The 23,160-nt window shown below is 44.0% G+C and overlaps 1 protein-coding gene across 1 annotated transcript; it reads left to right on the top strand.

Annotated features, from left to right (window-relative positions):
• Nucleotides 1-9,616: 9,616 nt before the first annotated feature.
• LOC106556110 (protein THEM6-like) lies at nt 9,617-16,731 on the top strand. Its single transcript, XM_087703813.1, has 2 exons — nt 9,617-10,380; nt 16,479-16,731. The coding sequence occupies exons 1-2, from the start codon at nt 9,859-9,861 to the stop codon at nt 16,584-16,586; spliced, it is 630 nt and encodes a 209-aa protein (XP_087559939.1). The 5' UTR covers nt 9,617-9,858; the 3' UTR covers nt 16,587-16,731.
• Nucleotides 16,732-23,160: the final 6,429 nt, after the last annotated feature.

Below are 23,160 nucleotides of genomic sequence, written 5' to 3'. Positions count from 1 at the left end.
TCCTCCCTCTCCTCTTTCTCCCCCTTATTGTTCTTTTCTCTCATCCCCTTTCATCTTCTCTTCCCTTCCATTTTCCCTTCTCTCTTCTCCTCCTTCTTGTTCTTCATCCTCCTATTCCTCCTATTTATTCTTATTTCTTGTCTCCTACCCATTTCTTTTTCCTCCTCCCACTTTTCTCTTCTTCCTCCCTCTCCTCTACCTCCTCATTGTTCTTCTTCCTTCTTCTCTTTCCTCTTCTTTCTCTCCTCCCCTCTCTTCACCTTCCATCTTCCTTTCCATCTTCCCTTCCTTTCCCTTCCCTTCCATCTTCTCTTCCCTTCCTTTCTCCTCTCTTTTTTCCCCCATATATTTTCATCTTTTCCTTCTGTTCCATATTTATTTCCACTCAGGCACTAGTAATTTTTTTCCCTCTGCTCCAAAACTGTCCTTATATTAGCCTGGCTTCAAAGCAAAGTGTTTGACATCTGAAATGTTTGCTTTTCTATTGCACTATAGAAATATTCAGGGATATAAAACACCTAAGTTAGTTTTTAATATATGTTTATTTATTTTTTATTTATTGATGAATTACATCTATAGGAACACCCCCCCCCACCCTGTCAAGGCAATGTGGGCGACTTATGACATCACAAAATGTCAATTAGAAAGTTATGGTTAAGAACATTTAAAGTTAAAGCATTAAAAGGTATGCCATACGAACCATTTTTGTTGTGTGTTCTTTATTCCATCTCTGGAATTTTTCCCTCCAGACGTAAAGACTAAACGTTTAACAGGGCTGGGAAAAACATTTCCTGCTGCTGTTTTTATCTTTTCAGATCCAGATCCAGCTTTGGAAAAAATATACCTTCATTTCTAGCAGATCTAATGCTAGAAGGAGAAGATTGCTTTTCTGCAAATCAGTTTTCTATGAGTTTTTCTGGATCCAGTATTCCAGGGCCTTATAAAGTGGTATTAACCCTTCACGTGATCTCGATTCTATCTCTCTGTTGATGCAGCCTAGAACTGTGTTGGCTTTTTTGGCAGCTGCTGCCCACGGCTGGCTCCTATTTAATTGATCAGCCACTAAGACTCCGAGATCCCTCTCACGGTTACTACTGTTGAGCAAAGTACCACCTATACTGTACCTGTGCATTTCGTTTTTGTTGCCTAAATGTAGAACCTCCCTGCTTTCACCATTGGATTTCATTTTGCTAGTCCGTCTGTCAAGATCCTAATCAAAATCAAAATTGCCCAACCTCCTGATACCTCTTTCACCAGATTTGATGAGGCCTAAAGATCTCTTGCAAACCTGCTTTTTCACTCCCATTATCCAGCATGGAAAAGTCGATTGCATAATTTCGCGCTTTTCATCTCCAGATGTAGAGATACATTCAATCCTCATTCAATCAATCAGAATAGAGCTCATTCAATCAATCAGAATAGAGCTCATTCAATCAATCAGAATAGAGCTCATTCAATCAATCAGAATAGAGCTGGAAGGGGCCCTGGAGGTCATCTAGGGCAACCCCCCCCCCTGCTCCAGCAGGAGATCCTATATCATTTCAGACTATTGGCTGTCCAGTATCTTTTAAAAAAAAACTTCCAGTGATGGAGAAGCACCCACAATTTCTGAAGGCAATTTCTGTCCTACTGGTTAATTGTCCTCACTGTTACGAAATTTCTCCTCCATTCCAGGTTGCCTTCTCTCCCATATTAGTTTCCATCCATTGCTTCATGTCCTGCTTTCTGGTGGTTTGGAAAATAAATTGACCCCCCCCCCCCTCCTCTTTGTGGCAGGCCCCTCAAATACTGGAAGACTGCTATCATGCCCCCCCCCCAGTCATTTTTTTTTCCTCTTGACTAGCCAACACCACCACCCCCCAAGAGCCGAGGTGGCGCAGTGGTTAGAGTGCAGCACTGCAGGCCACTTCAGCTGACTGCTAATTCAGCAGTTCAGCGGTTCAAATCTCACCGGCTCAGGGTTGACTCAGCCTTCCATCCTTCCGAGGTGGGTGAAATGAGGAGCCGGATTGTTGTTGGGGGCAATATGCTGACTCTGTAAACCGCTTAGAGAGGGCTGAGAGCCCTAGGAAGCGGTATGTAACTGCTATTGCTATTGCTAATCTTCATATGTTTTAGCCTCCAGGCCTTTAATCATCTTAGTTGCTCTTCTCTCCACTTTTGCCAAAGTCTCTTTTTTATAATGTGGTGACCAAAACGGGATGCAACATTCCAGGTGAGGATTTACTAAGGCTTTATAAAGAGGTAGTAATATGCCAGCTGGTTTTGATTCGGTGCCTCTGTTTATACAGCCAGGGAAAAATGCTTGGCAACTGGCTATCATGTGACCTTCTTTTCTGACCTTCTGAAGAATAAAGTCAATGGGGAAGCCAGATTCACTTAACAACCATGTTACTAAAAGGAGCAGTGAGTCACTTAACAACTATAGCAAGAAAGATCACAATATGCAGCCAAATTCACTTAAATCTCTCGCTTAAAAGGTAAAAGGTAAAGGTTCTTCTCCTTGCACATATGCACTAGTCGTTCCCGACTCTAGGGGGCGGTGCTCATCTCCGTTTCAAAGCCGAAGAGCCAGCGCTGTCCGAAGACGTCTCCGTGGTCATGTGGCCGGCATGACTCAACGCCAAAGACGCACGGAACGCTGTTATCTTCCCACCAAAGGTGGTCCCTATTTTTCTACTTGCAATTTTTACGTCCTTTCGAACTGCTAGGTTGGCAGAAGCTGGGACAAGCAACGGGAGCTCACTCTGTTACGCGGCGCTCGGGATTCGAACCGTCGAACTGCCGGCCTTTCTGATCAACCAGCTCAGAGTCTTAGCCACTGAGCCAACACGTCCCTTGGAAATTTCTCACTTAGCAACATAAAGTTGGGCTCACTTGTCATAAGTCGAGGACTACCTGCAACAGGAGGGGGGGGGAGGACAAATCTACAATGACAAGGTGGTGGGACGCCACTTTGACCTTTTTAACGCCCCCTACCAGTGGTGGGTTTCAAAAAATATTCGAACCTACTCTGTGGGTGTGGCCTCCTTTGTGGGAGTGGCTTGCTGGCCATGTGACCTGGTGGGAGTGGCTTGCTGGCCATGTGTTTTCTTTCTTTCTTTCTCTCTCTCTCTCTCTCTCCTTCCTTTTGTCTCTCTGTTCCTTTTTTCTTTCATCTCTCCCTCTCTTTTTCTTTCTTTTTTTCTTTTTTTATTTCTTTTTTTTCTTTTTTTTAATTTTTTAATTTTATTACATAGACAACAATGGGAAAAGGAGAAGAAAAAAAAGGGGGGAACCCCATCATCACATACAATATGTCATTTGATCACAGGTGCATCCCTACTAAGTTTATACATCCCATATCTCTCTATTGTATATTTAATAAACACCACAATAAGCTAGGTTTTTTTTAAAAAAAGGGGGGGGAGGAGGGGGAAGCCAAAAAAGTCCAAAAAAGAAGGGGGGGGAAACCATCATCACATGCAGCATGTCGTTTGGTTACAGTTGTTTTAACATCTGCATCCTCAAATAATTCTGGGGGAAAATAATGCTAATGTTAACTGAATATATATTGTAGAATGAAAATGAGGCCTTTAGTTACATTAGATGAAATATCTGAGACGGTAAATATTATTTGAGGATGCAGATGTTAAAACAACTGTAACCAAACAACATGCTGCATTTTCTTTTTTCTTTCTTTCTTTCTTCCTTTCTCTTTCTCTCTCTGTGTGAGTCTGTGTGTGTGTGTGTGTGTGTCAGTGCTGGGCATCTTTGGTTTGCGCTAAAACAACTTCAACACACGCAATGTTCTGATTGCACCACAAACGCAGTAGTCATCCTTACCTTTCACAGAGACCCTGAGCTTTATAAATAGGAGCATGATAGTGTAGAATAATCATATCCAAGGACCAGTGGTGGGTTTCAAAAAAGTTTGGATCCTCTTCTGTAGGTGTGGCCTGCTTTCTGGGTCCACTGGTGGGACCTCTTCTAACCGGTTCGGTAGATTTGACGAACCGGTTCTACCGAACAGGTGCGAACTGGTAGGAACCCACAATCGGAACCTACCGATTGAACTGTGAGCTTTAAGAAGAAAATCCATTTCGAAATTGAGAAAGACTAGGGATGACAGGATCATAGTCTTCCAATATTTTGAGGGGCTGCCACAAAGAAGAGGGGCTCAAGCTATTTTCCAAAGCACCAGAAGGCAGGACAAGAAACAATGGATGGAAGCTAATCAAGGAGAAAATAAACCTGGAATTAAGGGCTAACTCCCCAACAGAGAGGACAACTGACCAGTGGGACGGATTCCCTCTAGAAGTTGTGGGTGCTTCATCACTGGAGGTTTTCAAAGAAGAGATTGGACAGCCATCTGTCTGAAGTGGTGTAGGGTTTTCTTGCTTGAGCAGAGGGTTGGACTAGAAGACCTCCGAGGTCCCTTCCTTTATTCTGTTCAAGCTGTACAAAGGATGTCATCAAGGCTCAGCTGGCCTGCTAAAGCTTCTTGTGGTTTATTTTGAGTATGTTGGCAATTCTCCCACCTTCCCTCTGGAATTAGGGTGAGGCTTAATGAAAGTCATGTTCAGCCTCAAGAAGGCTTAATAGAATTAGGATTCACGTGGGAGGGAGAGAGAGAGAGAAAGAGAGGGAGAGAATATACCGAGGGATCCTTGGTGTTTTCTGAGCTTGACTGTTTTCTTCCAGATATTTGGAATAGCATGGCATGGCATGGCATGGGATAGGATAGGATAGGATAGGATAGCATAGCATAGGATAGGATGATAGAATAAGAATGATAAGAATGTGGAGTGGAGTGGAATAGAATAGGACTGGATTGGACTGGACTGGACTAGAATAGAATAGGACTGGACTAGAATAGAATAGGACTGGACTGGACTAGAATAGAATAGGGCTGGACTAGAATAGAATAAGACTAGACTGGACTAGAATAGAATAGAATAGAATTGGACTGGAATAGAATAGAATAAGACTGGACTGGAATGGAATGGAATAGAATAGAATAGAATAGGACTGGACTGGACTAGAATAGAATAGGACTGGACTAGAATAGAATAGAATAGAATAGAATAGAATAGAATAGAATAAGACTGGACTAGAATATAATAGAATAAGATTGGACTAGAATAGAATAGAACTGGACTGGACTGGAATAGAATAGAATGGAATAGAATTGGACTAGAATAGAATAGAATTGGACTGAAATAGAATAGAATAGAATAAGACTGGACTGGAATAGAATAGAATAGGATGGACTGGACTGGACTAGACTAGACTAGAATACAATACAATACAATACAATACAATACAATACAATACAATAAGACTGGACTAGAATAGAATAAGATTGGACTAGAATAGAATAGAATAGAATAGAATAGAATAGAATAGAATAGAATAGAATAGAATTGGACTGGAATAGAATAGAATTGGATTGGAATAGAATAGAATAGAATAAGACTGGACTAGAATAGAATAGAATAAGATTGGACTAGAATAGAATAGTATAGAATAGAATAGAATAAGATTGGACTAGAATAGAATAGAATAGAATAGAATAGTTGGAAGGGACCTTGGAGGTCTTCTGGTCCAACCTCCTGCTTAGGCAGAAAGTCCTATACCACTTCAAACAAACGTTGTCCAGTCTCTTCTTAAAATGCCCAGTGTTGGAACACCCACATCTTCTGGAGGGCAGCCATTCCACTGATTCGTTGTTCTCACTGCCAGGAAATTTCTCCTTAGCCCTAGGTTGCTTCTCTCCTTGAGGAGTTTGATTTGGTTATCAAATAAGGTAACATCATGATGGCAATAAAATCTCTGCACAAAAAGCGTGAAGCCCAGAGAGCACTAAGAACCTTTTCATTCAACCCTGAGTTGCAAAATATTCTCTTCTGCGAGGTAAAAGAGTATTTCATTCTTCCAGTGGAAAATCTTATTTTTTCAGATGTTGGAAAAAGTTAAAAGTTCCCCTCGCACATCTCTGCTAGTCGTTCCTGACTCTAGGGGGCGGTGCTCATCTCCATTTTAAAGCCGAAGAGCCAGCACTGTCCGAAGACGTCTCCGTGGTCATGTGGCCGGCATGACTAAATGCTGAAGGCGCACGGAACTCTGTTACCTTAGCAATAGCAATAGCAGTTAGACTTATATACCGCTTCATAGGGCTTTCAACCCTCTCTAAGCGGTTTACAGAGTCAGCATATCACCCCCAACAGCAATCTGGGTCCTCATTTTACCCACCTCGGAAGGATGGAAGGCTGAGTCAACCCTGAGCCGGTGAGATTTGAACAGCCGACCTGCAGAACTAGCAGTCAGCTGAAGTAGCCTGCAGTGCTGCGCCTTCCCAACAAAAGTGGTCCCTAGTTTGCGAGCTGCTAGCTTGGCAGAAGCTGCGACAAGTAACGCGAGCTCACCCCGTTCGAACCGCCGAACTGCCGACCTCAATTTCCAAAACATAATATCAGACGAATGGTGTTATTTCTTCCACAAACCAGGATTCTGAAAGTTTTGCCTGAATGTCGGTTTCCTTTCTCCCTTTAGCAGAAAACCCATCATCCTTGTTTGGGGTGCTGTTCTGGTGAAGTTTTTTTCTTCTTCTAATTTTTGAATCTCCTCTGGAGAGGGGTGTTCAGAACTGCAGGTAAAGAAATCTTCCAAGACTAAATGTTCTTTCTGCGCCAACTCAGGAAGCTCAGACTCAAGCCCAAGGAGCTGCTGATCCAGTTCTACAGAGGAATCATTGAACCTGTCATCTGCACCTCCATCACTGTCTGGTTTGGCTCTGCAACCCAACAAGACAGACACGGACTTCAGAGGATAATCAGAACTGCAGAAAAAACCTATTGTTACCAACTGCCCTTCCATGGAGGACCTGGACATTGCACGAGTCAAAAAGAGGGCTGTGAAAATATCTACAGATCCATCACATCCTGGACATGAATTGTTTCAACTCCTACCCTCAAAATGACGCTATAGAGCACTGCACATCAAGACAACTAGACACAAGGACAGTTTTCCCCCCGAATGCCATCACTCTACTACATAACTAATATCCACAACACTATCAAATTATCTACTAAAACTGTATTCCTATTCTCTTCCTTCCTAGTACCTATCTCTCCCCACTTATGACTATAACCGTGTTGCTTGTACCTTTCAATGTATATTGTTTTATTTGTTTACTAGTACGATTTAGGATTAGGATTAGGATTACTTTATTTATATGTCGCCCTTTTCCCTGGGGGGACTCAGGGCGGCTCACAATCCAAGGGGGAGGGGAGTACAAGATAAAAATACACACATAAAACAGTACATTGTTAAAAAAACGCAACAGTCATACTATTCGGGTGGGGTTGAGATCTTAGCCCCAGGCTTGTCGGGACAGCCAGGTTTTAAGGGCTATGCGGAAGGTCTGGAGGGTGGGGAGGGTACGAATCTCCACGGGGAGTTCGTTCCATAGGGTCGGAGCAGCCAACCTGCTAATAATACAGCTTATTAGTAACCTTGGCTATCACTAAGCGTTGTATCTTTTTATTCTTGATGAATATATTTTATTCCCTTCGCGTACACTGAGAGCATCTGCACCAAAGATAAAATTCCTTGTGGGTCCAACCACAATTGGCCAATTAAGAATTCTATTCTATCCCATTCCATTCTATTCTGTTTTGAAGACATTTTGCTTCTCATCGAAGAAGCTTCTTCAGCCTCTGACAGGATCATTTTTTCAATTGGATTCGATTAGCAGAGTTGGAAGGGACCTTGTAGGTCATCTAGTCCAACCCCCCCCCCAAGCAGGAGAGCCTACACAATTTCCGACAAGTGGCAGCCCAGTCTCTTCTTGAAAACCTCCAGTGATGAAGCTCCCACAATTTCTGAAGGCAAGTTCTGTTCCACCAGTTGATTGGTCTCACTGTCAGAAAATATTTCTCCTTATTTCCAGGTTGAATCTCTCCTTGTTCAGTTTCCATCCATTGTTCCTTGTCTGGCCTTCGGGTGCCTTGGAAAATATGCTAGACCCCCCTCCTCTCTGTGGCAGCCCCTCAAATATTGGAAGACTGTTCTCATGTCTCCCTTGGTCCTTCTCTTCAGTAGACTAGCCAGGCCCTGTTCCTATGTTTTAATCTCCAGTCCCCTAATCATCCTGGTTGCTCTTCTCTGCACTTTTTCTAAAGTCTCAACATCTTTCTTTATAGTGTGGTGACCAAAACTGGGTGCAACATTCTAGGTGTGGTCTTACTAAGGCTTTATAGAGTGGTGTAAATACCTCACTTGATCTTGATTGTATCCCTCTGTTAATGAAGCTTAGGATTGCATTGGCTTTTTTGGCTGCTATCACACACTGGGCCCTTTGTGGCAATCCTAAACCCTGCGGGCAGATTCACTGTTCTCTCAGCACAACACATCCTAAACTAAATATCATTTTAGACCCATGCCCTACATTTCTGTTGAGTCTGTCATCTCCATAACTGTCTGGTTTGGCTCTGCAACCCAACAAGACAGACAGAGACTTCAGAGGATAATCAGAACTGCAGAGAAAACAATTTCTACCAACCTGCCTTCCATTGAGAACCTCTACACTTCAGGAGTCAAAAAGAGGGCTGTGAAAATATCTCCAGACCCTTCGCATCCTGGACATAAATTGCTTCAACTCCTACCCTCAAAATGACGCTATAGAGCACTGCACATCAAGACAACTAGACACAAGGACAGTTTTCCCCCCGAATGGCATCACTGGGCCCTTTGTGGCAACCCACAACCCTGCGGGCAGATTCACTATTGTGTTGGCGTTTTTGGCTGCCTCATGTTTAACTGGAAGTCCACAGTGCTGGCTCATATTTAATTGATTGTCCCCTAAGACTCCAAGATCCCTCTCACAGTTACTGCTATTAAACCTGGTTCTTCAGGAGGGAAGAAAGGAGAGAAGAAAGGAGGGAAGGAAGGAGGGAATGTAGGAGAGAAGGAAGGGGAGAAGGAAGGAGGAAAGGAAGGGGGAAAGGAAGGAGAGAAGGAGAAAAGAAAGGAGGGAAGGAAGGAGGGAAGGAGAGAAGGAGGGAGGGAAGGAAGGGGAGTAGGAGAGAAGAAACGAGGGAAGGAAAGAGGGAGGGAGGGAAGAAGATGACTGTAGTTTTTGATGTTTAAAATGATTTTGTCATTATGGAAATGCCTCGAAATGTAGTCAAATGTAAAGCAAAACAGATGTTGATGTTGTATTGTTTTTGCAATCTGTTGGCTGTTGTATCATTTTTACCAATAAAAATTTAAAAAATAAAATAAATAAACCTGGTTTCTTGAATGAGAAGCGAAATGTCTTCAAAAGGAAAAAAACAACAACAAGGAAGTCCAGTTGCTTCCTGAAAAAGCACCTTTGGGAACATCCATCATTGAAAGTTTTCAAAACTAGCCTGGATATCCATTTGACGGGGACGTTACAAGGTCTCCTAACCTGAGCAGAGGGTGGGATGAGAAGACCTCTTCCAGCCCTGTGATTCTGTGTTCTCTCTGAGATAAGCAGAAGCGAAGAAGCAGCTCTTTGTAGCCTTCCCTTCCACCCATTAATTATCAGTTGTAATTAGATGTTACAAATGCTTCGTTGGCTTAAGCCAATCAGGCCAACCTCTTGCTTCATCAAAGAAGCGTTGAAGCAGCGGGCGGAGTTCTACGTGAGGTCCACTGAAGAGTCAAAAAGCTCTCAGAAGACACTTGCAGAGGCCAAAGAAGGACAAGACCAAGCCAGAGGAGAAGCAGAAGCAGAGAGAAGCAACTCTCTGTGGGACTTCTCTCCTTCGTCAACCTTCAGCTTGTAGCTCCAACTCAAGATCTCAATTACATCTCCCTCTATTCCAGGCAGATCACTGATATTTCAATATGTCAGTGCTGGTGCCGACATTGCTCTCACTTTTATTTCTTGTTACCACCATCACCTTCGCCTTCCTAGATGCTTGGTATCTACTCCTCGCGATCTACCTGTACTGTTCTTGGAGACTTGCAGGCCCCCAAGCAAAAGTGTTGGATGAAGGCGTCAGGTACAGCTGGGTCTTGCCTGCCGATCTGGATTGGTTGGGGCACATGAATAATGCCCGCTACGGCCGGGAAGCTGATTTCGCCCGTTACGCGTACATGTTCCGCTGCGGCCTCATGCAGACCATCTGGAACCATAAGCAGGCCACCATGATGACGGCTTCCTCTTGGCGCTTCCGGCGGTCTTTGAAACTGTGGGAACGCTTTGAAGTCCGGACACGCATGTTAGGCTGGGACGACCAGTCGTTTTACCTGGAGCAACAATTCATCAGTTGCCAGAATAAGTTTGTCTGCGCCATTGTCTTGGTTCGGCACCTCGTGATCGGCATGTCTCCAAGCGAAGTCGTCCAGATTCTGTGTGGGAGGAAGGTAAGGCTTCCAAACTTATGAAAAAAGCGCTCTACTTGGGGCTGCCCTTGAAGAGTGTTCGAAGACTTCAGCTAGTCCAGAACGCAGCCGCGCGAGAGATTGTGGGTGCACCCAGGTACACCCACGTTACACCTATCCTCCGCGAGCTGCACTGGCTTCCCATTGGTCTCCGGACACGCTTCAAGGTGCTAGTCGTTACTTTTAAAGCCCTACATGGTATCGGACCTGGTTACCTCCCAAAGACCTAATAGATCGCACAGACTAGGCCTCCTCCGGATTCCATCTGCCGGTCAATGTCGGCTGGCGACCCCCCGGGTGAGGGCCTTCTCTGTAGCTGCTCCGGCCCTATGGAACGATCTCCCCGTTGAGATCCGGCCCCTTACTACCCTTCCGGCCTTCCGTAAAGCTATTAAGACCTGGCTGTTCCGGCAGGCCTGGGGCTGTTGAAGTTTCCAGCCCCACTTTAAGTTATGAATGTTGCTATAATTTTAAATTGTTGTATTGTCTTATATATTCCCCCTCCCTTTTTTATTGTAAGCTGCCCGGAGTTTTCCGGGAGTGGGCGGCATACAAAACTAATAAATACAAATACAAATAGTAGGCTGGTTAGCAACCCACCACTATTAGTGAAGGTGGAGAAAGGGAGAGAGGAAGGGAAAATAATTTTATTTACGAAATGTTACTGCTTCTGAGTATTTTGTAATCAAGGAAAAGCCTATATTTGCACTTTAAATCTTCAAATACTTCTTTAATATTATTATTGTTTTATCTTAAAAGTTATCACAACTGTTCCAGTTAAACAATATTCCCAATAACTTCTAGATATAATTTTTGATCCGGACCCTTACTATCCTTCCGGCCTTCCGCAAAGCGGTTAAGACCTGGCTGTTCCGGCAGGCCTGGGGCTGTTGAATTATCCAGCCCCATCCTAAGTTATGACTGTTGTGAATTTTTTAAATTGTTGTTTTTTATTTCTTGTATCCCCCCCCTTCCCTTCTTATTTTTATTTCTTGTATCCTCCCACCTCCTTCCCTTCTTCTTTGTTAGCCGCCCTGAGTCTTCTGAGAGTAGGGCGGCATACAAGCTAAATAAATTCAATTCAAATTCAAAAATTCAAAAGGGAGTAAGGGGTGACCTCGGGACACACGTCCACCATGCAGGCCCTCCGCTCGCACAACCTTCAGCCCGGGTCAAGAGAGCCAGGAGTTCCTTCCGCTTCCTAAATGGTGGATATCTTCCAGGGCAGAAATCAAAAGTCGTTACAGATTCTGCTCGGCCACGAGACCAAGTTTTGGAGCTGCTTCTGAGAGCTTCAAGGAGGGATCCAACTTAAGAACTTAAAAGGAGACGTTTCCTGATCATTAGAATAATGCAGTGTTTCTCAACCTTGGCAATTTGAAGATGTCTGGACTTCAACTCCCAGAATTCCCCAGCCAGCGAATGCTGGCTGGGGAATTCTGGGAGTTGAAGTCCGGACATCTTCAAGTTGCCAAGGTTGAGAAACACTGGAATAATGGATCAGTGGAACGGCCTGCCTCCAGAAGTTGTGAGTTCTTCTCCAACACTGGAGGTGTTTAAGAAGAGATTAGACAACCATTTGTCTGAAAGGGTATAGGGTCTCCTGCTCAAGCAGGGGGTTTGGGCTAGGAGACTTCCAAGGACCCTTTCCACTCTGTTATTCTGCTTATAAGAGCCGTGGTGGTGCAGTGGTTAGAGTGAAGTACTGCAGGCTACTGACTGCTGAGTGCAGCTGACTGCTAGCTGCGGTTCAGCAGTTCGAATCTCACCAGCTCAGCCTTCCGTCCTTCCGAGGTAGGTAAAATGAGGACCCAGATCGTTGGAGGGCAAGAGGTTGACACTGCAAACCTCTTAGAAGGGGCTGTAAAGCACTGTAAAGCAGTATTATGTCTCAAATGGTATTGCTATTTTTCCTTCCTTCCTTCCTTCCTTCCTTCCTTCCTTCCTTCCTTCCTTCCTTCCTTCCTTCCCTCCTCCTTCCTTCCTTCCTTCCCTCCTCCTTCCTTCCTTCCTTCCTTCCTGTTAGAATACAGTATTGCAGGCTAACTCTGCCCACTGCCAGCAGTTCGATCCTGACTGGCTCAAGGTCGGCTCAGCCTTCTGTCCCTCCGAGGTTGATAAAATGAGGACCCCAATTATTAGAGGGCAAGACGCTGACTCTCTAAACCGCTTAGAGAGAGCTGTGAAGCGGTATAAAAGTCTAAGGGCTATTGCTATTATTCCGACTCGGATAGGCATTTCTTGGGCCCTTAAAAACCCTGCCCCTAAGGTCAGAGTCCCAATGGGAGTGGGCGGCATACAAATTTTATTAAACTCGTCAACTCGTCATGATCTTGCCTGACTTGGAGAAAGAGGAGGAGGATGCAGGAAGAATCAAAACTGCCTGGGATCTAATCCTGGCTGAGATAGCCAGCTGCCTTCTCTGTAGCTGCTTTGAAAGCAGCTTTCAAATCCAACTTGATGTAGGCTGGGGGAAGGGGAAGGCAGAGACAAACGCAGAGTCCTTCCTTTGCAATGAGCCCATTGTAGCCATGTAGGTGTTGAGCGAGCAGCATTTGCATGCTGCTTGCTCAAACAACTAAGGACAATGTGTCCTAAGACAGCTAAGGACAATGTGTCATAATCCTGTATCAAATCCAAAAGGTGTGTGAGAGAGAGAGCAAGGAGATATGGGAAAGAGAGAGGAGAGGGAGGATAGAAAGGAGAGAGGAGAGAGGGAGAGAGAAGGAGAGAGGTGTGTGAGAGAGAGGAGGGAGAGAGAGGAAAGAGGGGGAGAGGGGGAGAAAGGGAGAGGGAAGGGGAGAGAGAAGAGAGGAGGAGAGAGAAGAGAAAGAGGAGATGGGGTAGAGAGGAGAAAAAGGAGAGGAGGAGGGAAGGAGGAGAGAGAAGGGTGAGAGAGAGAGGAGAGATGAAAAGGGAGGGAGAGGAGAGAGAGGGAGATAAAGAGAAAGAGGAGAGAAGGAGAGAGTAGAAACAAGAAAAATAGGAGAGAGGGGTAGAGGAGAAGGGGGAGAGAGAAGGAGAGAGTTGTGTGAGAGAGGGGCAGAGGGGGAGAGAGAGAAGGAGAAAGGGGTGTGTGAGAGTGAGAGAGGAGATATGGGAAAAAGAGAGGAGAGGGGGAGAGTGAGGAGAGAGGGAGAGAGGTGAGAGAGATGGGGGAGAGGGAGAAGGAGAGAGGTGTGTGTGAGAGAGAGAGGAAGGGGAGAGAGGAAAGAAGAGAGGGGGAGAGGAGGGAGAGAGAGAAGGAGAAAGGGGTGTGTGAGAGGAGAGAGAAGAGAAGGGGGAGAGATGTGTGTGAGAGAGAGTGAGAGAAGAGATATGGGAAAAGAGAGGAGAGGGGGAGAGTGAGGAGAGAGAGGGAGAAGTGAGAGAGACGGGGACAAAGGGGAGAGAGAGAAGGGAGAGAGATCTGTGAGAGAGAGGGGGGGGAGAGAAGATAAAAGGAGAGGGGGTAGAGAGAGGAGAGAGAACCGGAGAGAGGAGAAAGGAGATAGAGTGGAGGGAGACGGGGAAGAGAGAGGAGAGAGAAAGAAGGAAACTAAGATAGTCTTCGGTGAGAAGGGTTGCTACTATGAACCTCATTTTCCAAGTCTTCTTCTCACTGATCTTTGTGTCATTATGTGTAAGAAGAATCATGGACTTCTCCAGCCATGCAATGTAGCTGCACATAAGGCAAATACGGTTTTTAGGCTGCCTTCGCCGACATCCACTTCCATAAACGAGGACATTTGCCATTTCCTGATTCTTCTCATCAGTCAGACTTTTCTCTCTCATTCTTCAAAGCAGATTCCCGCTGACTATCAGGAAAGCATTTGAGGATTTAACAAACTACAACAGCCAGCTGATACCATCTGAGGTTCTCTGTACAAACTGTGATTTCGTACCTAGACATTTCTATACCTTCTCTAAAAAGGCCAACTTGTTTGTTGGTGGTTACCAGACAATTCATGATTCATTGGGTTATCAATGCAGAAATATTTCCTTACCACTATCCTTAATGCCTTCAACACAGACAGAACTTCAATTATGCCACTTCTAATATACCAATATACTGGGGCGGGGGGAAACTGGGATACATTCAGAGATGTATCTGCCTTCAAAATAGCCAAGATGTTGGATGCATTCTGCAAATTTGTGAGAGTCCCGATGGGAGTGGGCGGCATACAAATTTTAATAAACCTTAAACCTTAAACCCCCTGCCTAGGCAGGAAACCCTACACCATTTCAGACAGATGGTTATCCAACATCTTCTTGAAAACCTCCAGTGTTGGAACATTTACAACTTCTGGAGGCAACTTCTGTTCCACTGATTAATTGTTCTAACATGCAGGAAATTTCCCCTTAGTTTTACGTTGCTTCTCTCCATGATTAGTTTCCATCCACTGCTTCTTATTTTAACCTCAGGTTCTTTGGAGAATAGCTTGGCTCCCTCTTCTTTGTGGCAATCCCTGAGATATTGGAAGACTGCTATCATGTCTCCCCTAGTCCTTCTTTTCATTAAACTACATAGTTTAACACAGACACAGTTCCTGCAACCGTTCCTCATATGTTTTAGTCTCTAGTCCCCTAATCCTCTTTGTTGCTCTTCTCTGCACTCTTTCTAGAGTCTCCACATTCTTTTTACATCGTGGTGACCAAAACTGGATGCAGAATTCCAAGTGTGGCCTTACCAAGGCCTTATAAAGTGGTATTAACCCTTCACGTGATCTTGATTCTATCCCTCTGTTTATGCAGCCTAGAACTGTGTTGGCTTTTTTGGCAGCTGCTGCACACGGCTGGCTCCTATTTAAATGGTTGTCCACTAGGACTCCAAGATCCTTCTCCCTCTGACTCAATAAGTTCAGTTCTGACTGTGTTGTTGATTGTGGTATGGTTTCTGCTCCCTCTGCTGGCTGGAAAGTATTGCTGGGACTCTCGTTTCCACATGGCATCTCTCCTTTGGAAACATCTCCTGGAATTCTTATCTGTGAAGATGTGATTTTTTTTTTCTTAGAAGATGTGTGAAGGGGAAAAAAAATCTTTTGGGGGGTCTTCGTTGTGAATTTGTTGAGGTGGCACAGTGGTTAAATGCAGCACTGCAGGCTACTTCAGCTGACTGCACTTCTGCAGTGCGGCTGTTCAAATCTCACCGGCTCAAGGTTGACTCAGCCTTCCATCCTTCCGAGGTGGGTAAAATGAGGACCCGGATTGTTGTTGGGGGTGATATGCTGACTCTGTAAACCGCTTAGAGAGGGCTGAAAGCCCTATGAAGCAGTATATAAGTCTAACTGCTATTGCTATTGCTATTGTCCATTATTGGGGACATCTGGCTGAAAAGTTATTTGGCGTTGTGAAATTTGGTTATTGTCATTCCCCATCCTTCCAGCCTCAGCTAAAACGAAAAAAAATGAGAGATGGAAGCTATTTCCTAGGTCAGAATAACAGGGTAAGAGAGTTGGGACCTTGGAGGTCTTCTAGTCCAACCCTATGCTCAAGCAGAAAACCCCACATCATTTCAGACAAATGGCTGTTGTGTTTCTTCTTAAAAACCTCCATCGATGGAGCACCCACAACTTCTGGAAGCAAGCCATGGTTGTCTACTAGGACTCCATCCAACCCTCTTGGTTGCTATTATTAGCAATAGCAATAGCAGTTAGACTTATATACCGCTTCATAGGGCTTTCAGCCCTCTCTAAGCGGTTTACAGAGTCAGCATATCGCCCCCACAGTCTGGGTCCTCATTTCACCCACCTCGGAAGGATGGAAGGCTGAGTCAACCTTGAGCCGGTGAGATTTGAACAGCCGAACTGCAGATAGTAGTCAGCCGAAGTGGCCTACAGTACTGCACCCTAACCACTGCGCCACCTTGGCTCATTGAGGCAGGTACCCCCTAAATTACAGCTGGGCATTTCGTTTTTCTTGCCAAAATGTAGAACCTGACTCTTTTCACCATTGAATTTCATTTTGTTCACTTTTCATGGATGTTTCCCTAAATAGTGAGAGACAGTCGGACTCAAATTCTGCATGCCACCTGTTTATGTTCTCCGATCTCCTTTTTGCCACTTAATTTGTATGATTTTAATTGCGTGATTTAATTGCAGGTGGAATCTCCTGAACTCCCCGAAGATGTCCACTCTTGGCTGAAAAGCATCCAACTCAACAGAGAGAGAATCAAGAACGAGGCCGAGAACGCTAGCAAAAGCATGTAGAAGGTCCTTCAGATCTTCTGATGGGTCCACCTTCGGAAATGTCTGGGCCACCTGTTCTTCTGTATAAAGCCAAAGAGACATTGTTCATAACTATATCGTGTTTGCCATGAGTATCCTGGGGGTTAGGGGTGTAGGAGAGTCAAGTGGCCCTATGCACATCACAATTTCATTACACAAAGACTGACACCAACCATATAATCACTTGAGAAAGGACACCAAGACGGACATTGTCACCATGGTTTCTACCAGATGCTGCCATGTTCTGTCGACTGAAATGACAGCAGGATCAGCCCTTAAGGAATGGAAGGCTGTAGGCCTGATGAAACGTTAGATCTGGTACCAGTAGAAGATTGAATTAGATTTGGAGAGGGCAGGGGCATCTTATTCGGTCAGTTGGCATCGACATTATTTCTAGAATAAAGTCTTTGTCTTTACTGTGTTTCCCAACTGGATTCCATTCCGGTATGGTGCTCCAGAGGGCCCGCCCACCCGTGCTCCTTAATGGTGCTTTATGCTGTTGGCACTTCTGCGCATGTGCATGGTGCATATGGCACCTGCGCGACACTCCATGGAGCAGCTAGAGCATCAAATGATGCTTGCGGAAGCATCATTTGATGCCAGACCGCAAGATACAGAAGGATCTGGACAGATTTGAAAATTGGGCTCTATATTTAACAAAATGAAATTCAATGGTGAAAAATGTAACGTTCCACATTTAGGCAAGAAAAAACCAAATGCACAAGTAGAGAATAGGTGGTACCTAACCGAATAGTAACCGGGAAGTTCTAGTGGATAATCTACTGATTCCGTGGTTACATCCTCTCTAAACCTCACAGCTTCAACCTTCAACAGTCTACCATGGACCTCACCCCATTCCTTTTTTAAAAGATTAATTTTGTTTTGTTTTGTTTTGTTAATACAAACATAACATCTTTGCAACACGTTATACTTCTTTTACATGTGTATTGTGTTCCTTTTATCTGTATATATAAATCTTATATACCTGTATCTATATCTATTATATCTCTATCTATCTATCTATCTATCTATCTATCTATCTATCTATCTATCTATCTATCTATCTATCTATCTATCTATCTATCTATCTATCTATCATCTATCATCTATCTACATTCTACATTCTACATCTACATCTACATCTACATCTATCTATATCTATATCTATCTGTCTATTTGTCTGTCTGTCTATCTGTCTATCTATCTATCTCTATCTATCTATCATCTATCATCTAACATCTGTCTCTGTCTCTGTCTCTATATCTATATCATCTATATCTATATCTATATCTATATCTATATCTATATCTATATCTATATCTATATCTATATCTATATCTATATCTATATCTATATCTATATCTATATCTATATCTATATCTATATCTATATCTATATCTATATCTATCGGTCTATCTGTCTATCTATCTATCATCTATCTCTATGTATATCTCTATGTATCTCTCTCTCTCTCTCTCTCTCTCTCTCTCTATCTATCTATCTACCTATATATATATATATATATCTGTCTATCTATATCTATCTATCTAGCTATCTATCTATCATCTATCTCTATGTACATCTATGTCTATATCTATGTCTCTATCTATATCTATTTCTATAGCTATATCTATATATCATCTATATCTATCTGTCTGTCTATCTATCTATCATCTATCTCTATGTATATCTCTATGTATATCTCTATTTTTATCTATATCTATATCTATGTGTCTGTCTGTCTGTCTGTCTCTATCTATCTATCTATCTATCTATCTATCTATCTATCTATCTATCTATCTATCTATCTCTATCTCTATCTCTATCTCTATCTCTATCTCTATCTCTATCTCTATCTCTATCTCTATATATCTATATATCATCTATATCATCTATATCATATATCTATCTATCTATCTATCTATCTATCTATCTATCTATCTATCTATCTATCCATATATCACTTCTATAATCATCTTATATTCTTTTAATTCCTACTATTTTTGTCAACAGTCTATTTTGTATTTCTACCTTTTATTCATTCTCTGGTTTAGTACTTGTGTTTCAATATGTTAGTCTTTTCCTATTTTTCCCCCTCACCCAATCCCTAAGAGGTCCTCAAAGGGGCGTGCATAAGTGCATCAGTGTGTATACCATCCCTGTCCTTCTGTCCCCATTCATTTGTACTCATTTCCTTTGTTCCTTTCCATATTTATATCTCTACCTGTTATCTTGTACATGTTTGACAAAATAAATAAAATAAAGCAATCACTTAAATATGAGGTCAGCAGTGTGTGGCAGCAGCCAAAAAGGCCAACACAGTTCTAGGCTGCACTAATAGAGGGATAGAATCAAGATCGCGTGAAGTATTAATACTGCTTTACAAAGCCTTGGTAAGATAATTTGGAATCCTGCATCCAGTTTTGGTCGCCACGGTGTAGAAAAGATGTTGAGACTCTAGAAAGAGTGCAGGGAAGAGCAACAAAGAGGATTAGGGGACTGGAGGCTAAAACATATGATGAACCTTTGCTGGAATTGGGTATGTCTAGTTTAATGAAAAGAAGTCTTAGGGGTGACAATGATTGCAGTTTTCCAATATCTCAGGGGCTGCCCCAAAGAAGAGGGAGTCAAGCTATTCTCCAAAGCACCTGAGGGTAAAACAAGAAGCAATGGGTGGAAACCAATCAAGGAGAGAAGGAATTTAGAACTAATCCTAGATCAATGAACCAGTGGAATAGCTTCCCTCCAGAAGCTGTAAATGCTCCAACACTGGAAGTTTTCAAAAAGAGATTGGACAACCATTTGTCTGAAGTGGTGTAGAGTTTCTTGCCTGAACAGGGCGTTGGACTAGAAAGCCTCCAAGGTCCCTCCCAACTCTGTTAATCTCTTATTCCCAGAATTCTGTGAAGGAGTTGAAGTCCACACCTCTTCAAGTCACCAAAGTTGAGAAACAATAACTTAAAGCATCTGATGAGCTGGTTAAAAATCCAGAGTGTGCCTCTCTAATTCCACTGAGACGGAAGGATAGTGCCTCTAGGCCAGGTGTTCTGAATCACTGAGCTATAAATCCTCCAGAGAAGCTCTTAAAGCCGATCAGGCTTAAGTTGAGAACACTTCCAAAGTTTAATTCATCGAAATCAGCTTTTCAGAGATGGCTAAACCGGTGGTTCTGTCTGTCTCCCAAAAATGACCTGCCAAGCATCGTTTATAGCAGTAGACTTATATACCGCTTCATAGGGCTTTCAGCCCTCTCTAAGCGGTTTACAGAGAGTCAGCATATTGCCCCCAACAATCTGGGTCCTCATTTTACCCACCTCGGAAGGATGGAAGGCTGAGTCAACCCTGAGCCGGTGAGATTTGAACCGCTGAACTGCTGATCTAGCAGTAGCCTGCAGTGCTGCATTTAACCACTGCGCCACCTCGGCTCTTGGAGTTTACAATGCTAATGAGGAAGAATATTTGTAGCTCGGGGTTGACCAGAGAGGCCCTCTCTGAGCTTGCTTGTTTTCTTGCAGATGTTTCATTACCCAACTAGGTAACATCACCAGTGCTCAAAGGGGATGGAGTTAGGAGAGGAGGAGGAGGAGGAGGAGGAGGAGGAGGAGGAGGAGGAGGAGGAGGAGGTCGACAATGACTGTGGAGTATTTGGTGCTCTCTGAGCTTGTTTGTTTTCTTGCAGATTTTATTTCCCAACTAGGTAGCATCCAAAGGTGGTATTCAGCCGGTTCGGACTGGTTCGACCAAACTGGTAGTGGAAATTTTGAGTAGTTTGGTGAACCGGCAAATGCCACCTTTGTTTGGCCCAATGATCTGTGGTGTATTGTGACTGAAAACAAAGTGGTTCTGTGTCCAATTCTGTGTTCCGCATTGTGCTTGACTGAGGAACACATGACTTTGTCTATCACAATGATATAGCAATAGCAGTTAGACTTATATACTGCTTCATAGGGCTTTCAGCCCTCTTTAAGCGGTTTACAGAGTCAGCATATCGCCCCCACAGTCTGGGTCCTCATTTCACCCACCTCGGAAGGATGGAAGGCTGAGTCAACCTTGAGCGACTTATGATCATTTTACACGCTTACGATTGTGGCAGCATCCCCATGTGTTCTGACCCCCTCCTCCATCCAGTAATGAAAGCCGAGACAAGCTTAACTGGAATGTACTTTAATAGCAAGAAACCAAAACCTCGGTGGCTGAAAGTCAAGCATAACAAACAGATAAGGACCTTGGCAGCAACTCAGACAAACCTTGGCAGCAATCCAGCCTGCCAAGTTAGTTACAAAAGTTCTCTTTAGTCGATGCATTGACTTCTGCAAGAGGGGCGTGTGCACAACAGTCTTTTTATAGTCTGGAGAGGAGCCTAATGACCACCAGCTGAGTGCAATTATCTCCTGTACTTGCGTAACTGTTCCTGACGCCTATTAGCTCTTCGATTCCGGGCATCCAGGAACAACTCACTGCTGGCTTCTTTATCACTCTCCCTTGTCTCCTCCCCACTGGTTCAAGGCTCAGGGGCCACCTGGTGGCCAACCAGTCTCTCTGCGCCCTGCTCGGAGTCAGAACCCTGTCCAGGGTCCTCCACATCCTCCAGAACCGACTCATAGGGCCCCTCGCTGTCGGAGTCTGGTGACAGCACCAACTTGACAGCACGCTGTCAATCAAAGTTAATTGGTGTCAAGAAATCGTTCTTCAGATGTTCCTTTTGAAGGCACGATCCATTCAGCAGGTTTCAAGCATTGTGGGCAATTCAGCCAGAGGAAGCCTTACACAATCACATTCAAGGCAGGTTCTTAGAAATATGCCGAATGTCCATAAACAAAGAAGGAACATTAAGTACATTAATTAGGGAGGCTTTAAGAGCTACCTTCCGTAATCTGCATGCATTTGTAATGAAATGATTGCTTTCAACACTCTATAAAAAAGAATAATCTGATAAAGGCTGAAGGTAAGCTCTTAAAATACATAAAAGTATAGACACAGGAAACCACATAAGTTATCTTTGCTTTGGAGCCGGAGGGGCTGCGCACGGCAGCAGACGAATCAGAGGAATAGGAGGTGTAGGAATCAGGGTCAGCATCTAGGCAACCTGAGAGCTCTGAGGGGGAAGAGCGAATGGAGCTGGAAGAGAAAGAGAGATAGAGGTGGAGCCTGGGACGTCCGTCAGTCTCAGATGGAGAGTCAACAGCGCCCCAGGTCTGGAGGTGACTGATGAGGAAGAACAACTGGGTTTAGTTCCTGACATGCGGATACATAGAAGGCAGAGGAGAGGAGAGCAGTGGAAATCTATGGGCCGGTCCTTGGCAAGGAAGATCCAACGCTGCTAATGAGGCCCCATCCTAGCACTGGGGATAAAAGGCAGGGGGCAGAGATGAATAGATGTGGCAGACAATTATTCATCTCTCAGCTGGATGGAGTTGTTAGCCTGTGTTGAGAGAGAAACTCACGAAGCATTGTGGGCAATTCAGCCAGAGGAAGCCTTACACAATCACACTCAAGGCAGGTTCTTAGAAATATGCTGAATGTCCATGAACAAAGAAGGAACATTAAGTACATTAATTAGGGAGGCTTTAAGAGCTACCTTCCGTAATCTGCATTTATTTGTAATGGAACAATTGCTTTCAACACTCCATAAAAAAGAATAATCCCTATAAAGGCAGAAGGTAAGCTCTTAAAATACATCAATGTATAAACACAGGAAACCACGTAAGTCATCTTCGCTAAAAGCTTATAGTGCAGGACAGCCAACTCAGAATTCAGGTAGCCCTCGACAGGACCCCAGATCAACCCAAAATCTCTGTTGCTAAGTGAGGCAGTTGCTAAGTGAATTTTCCCCCATTTTAGATTAGATTAGATTAGATTTAATGAATTTATAGGCCGCCCAATCCCGAAGGACTCCGGGCGGCTTACAACAAATACGTTTAAAAAATAGAAAAGTTAAAAACACAGAAACGTAGATTAAAAAAGACCACAACATATACCCAGTCTAATCGGGGCTGGACCTCAGTCATGAGGTCAACAGCCCGAGGCCTGCCGGAATAGCCAGGTTTTAATAGCCTTTCGGAAGGCCATGAGAGTGGGGAGGGTCCGGATCTCTGGGGGTAGTTCATTCCATAGGGTTGGAGCGGCTACAGAGAAGGCCCTCCCCCAGGTGGTTGCCAGCTGACATTGTCTGGTCGATGGCACCCGGAGAAGGCCCACCCTGTGCGATCTTATCGGCCGTTGGGAAGTATGTGGCAGAAGACGGTCTCGCAGATATCCGGGTCCTAGGCCATGTAGGGCTTTAAAGGTGATAACCAGCACCTTGAATTGTGCTTGGAGACCAATAGGGAGCCAGTGCAGCTCGCAGAGGATAGGTGTAATGTCGCTCGCGCGGCTGCATTCTGGACGTTTCATTTTATTACCTTTCTGGCTGTAGTTGTTAAGTGAATCACTGTAGTTAAGTTAGTGAGACGATTTTTAAGTGAATCTGGTTTCCCCATTGAATTGTCTGGAGAAGAGAAGGACCAGGGGTGATGTGAAAGCAGCATTCCAGGATTTGAGGGGCTGCCACAAAGAG

Source organism: Thamnophis sirtalis, unplaced genomic scaffold (assembly GCF_051295495.1).
Source record: "Thamnophis sirtalis isolate CommonGarterSnake01/CBP01778 unplaced genomic scaffold, rThaSir2_p1.2 scaffold_2, whole genome shotgun sequence".
Taxonomy (NCBI): Eukaryota; Metazoa; Chordata; class Lepidosauria; order Squamata; family Natricidae; genus Thamnophis; species Thamnophis sirtalis.
This window is presented reverse-complemented; position numbering and strand designations above follow the sequence as displayed.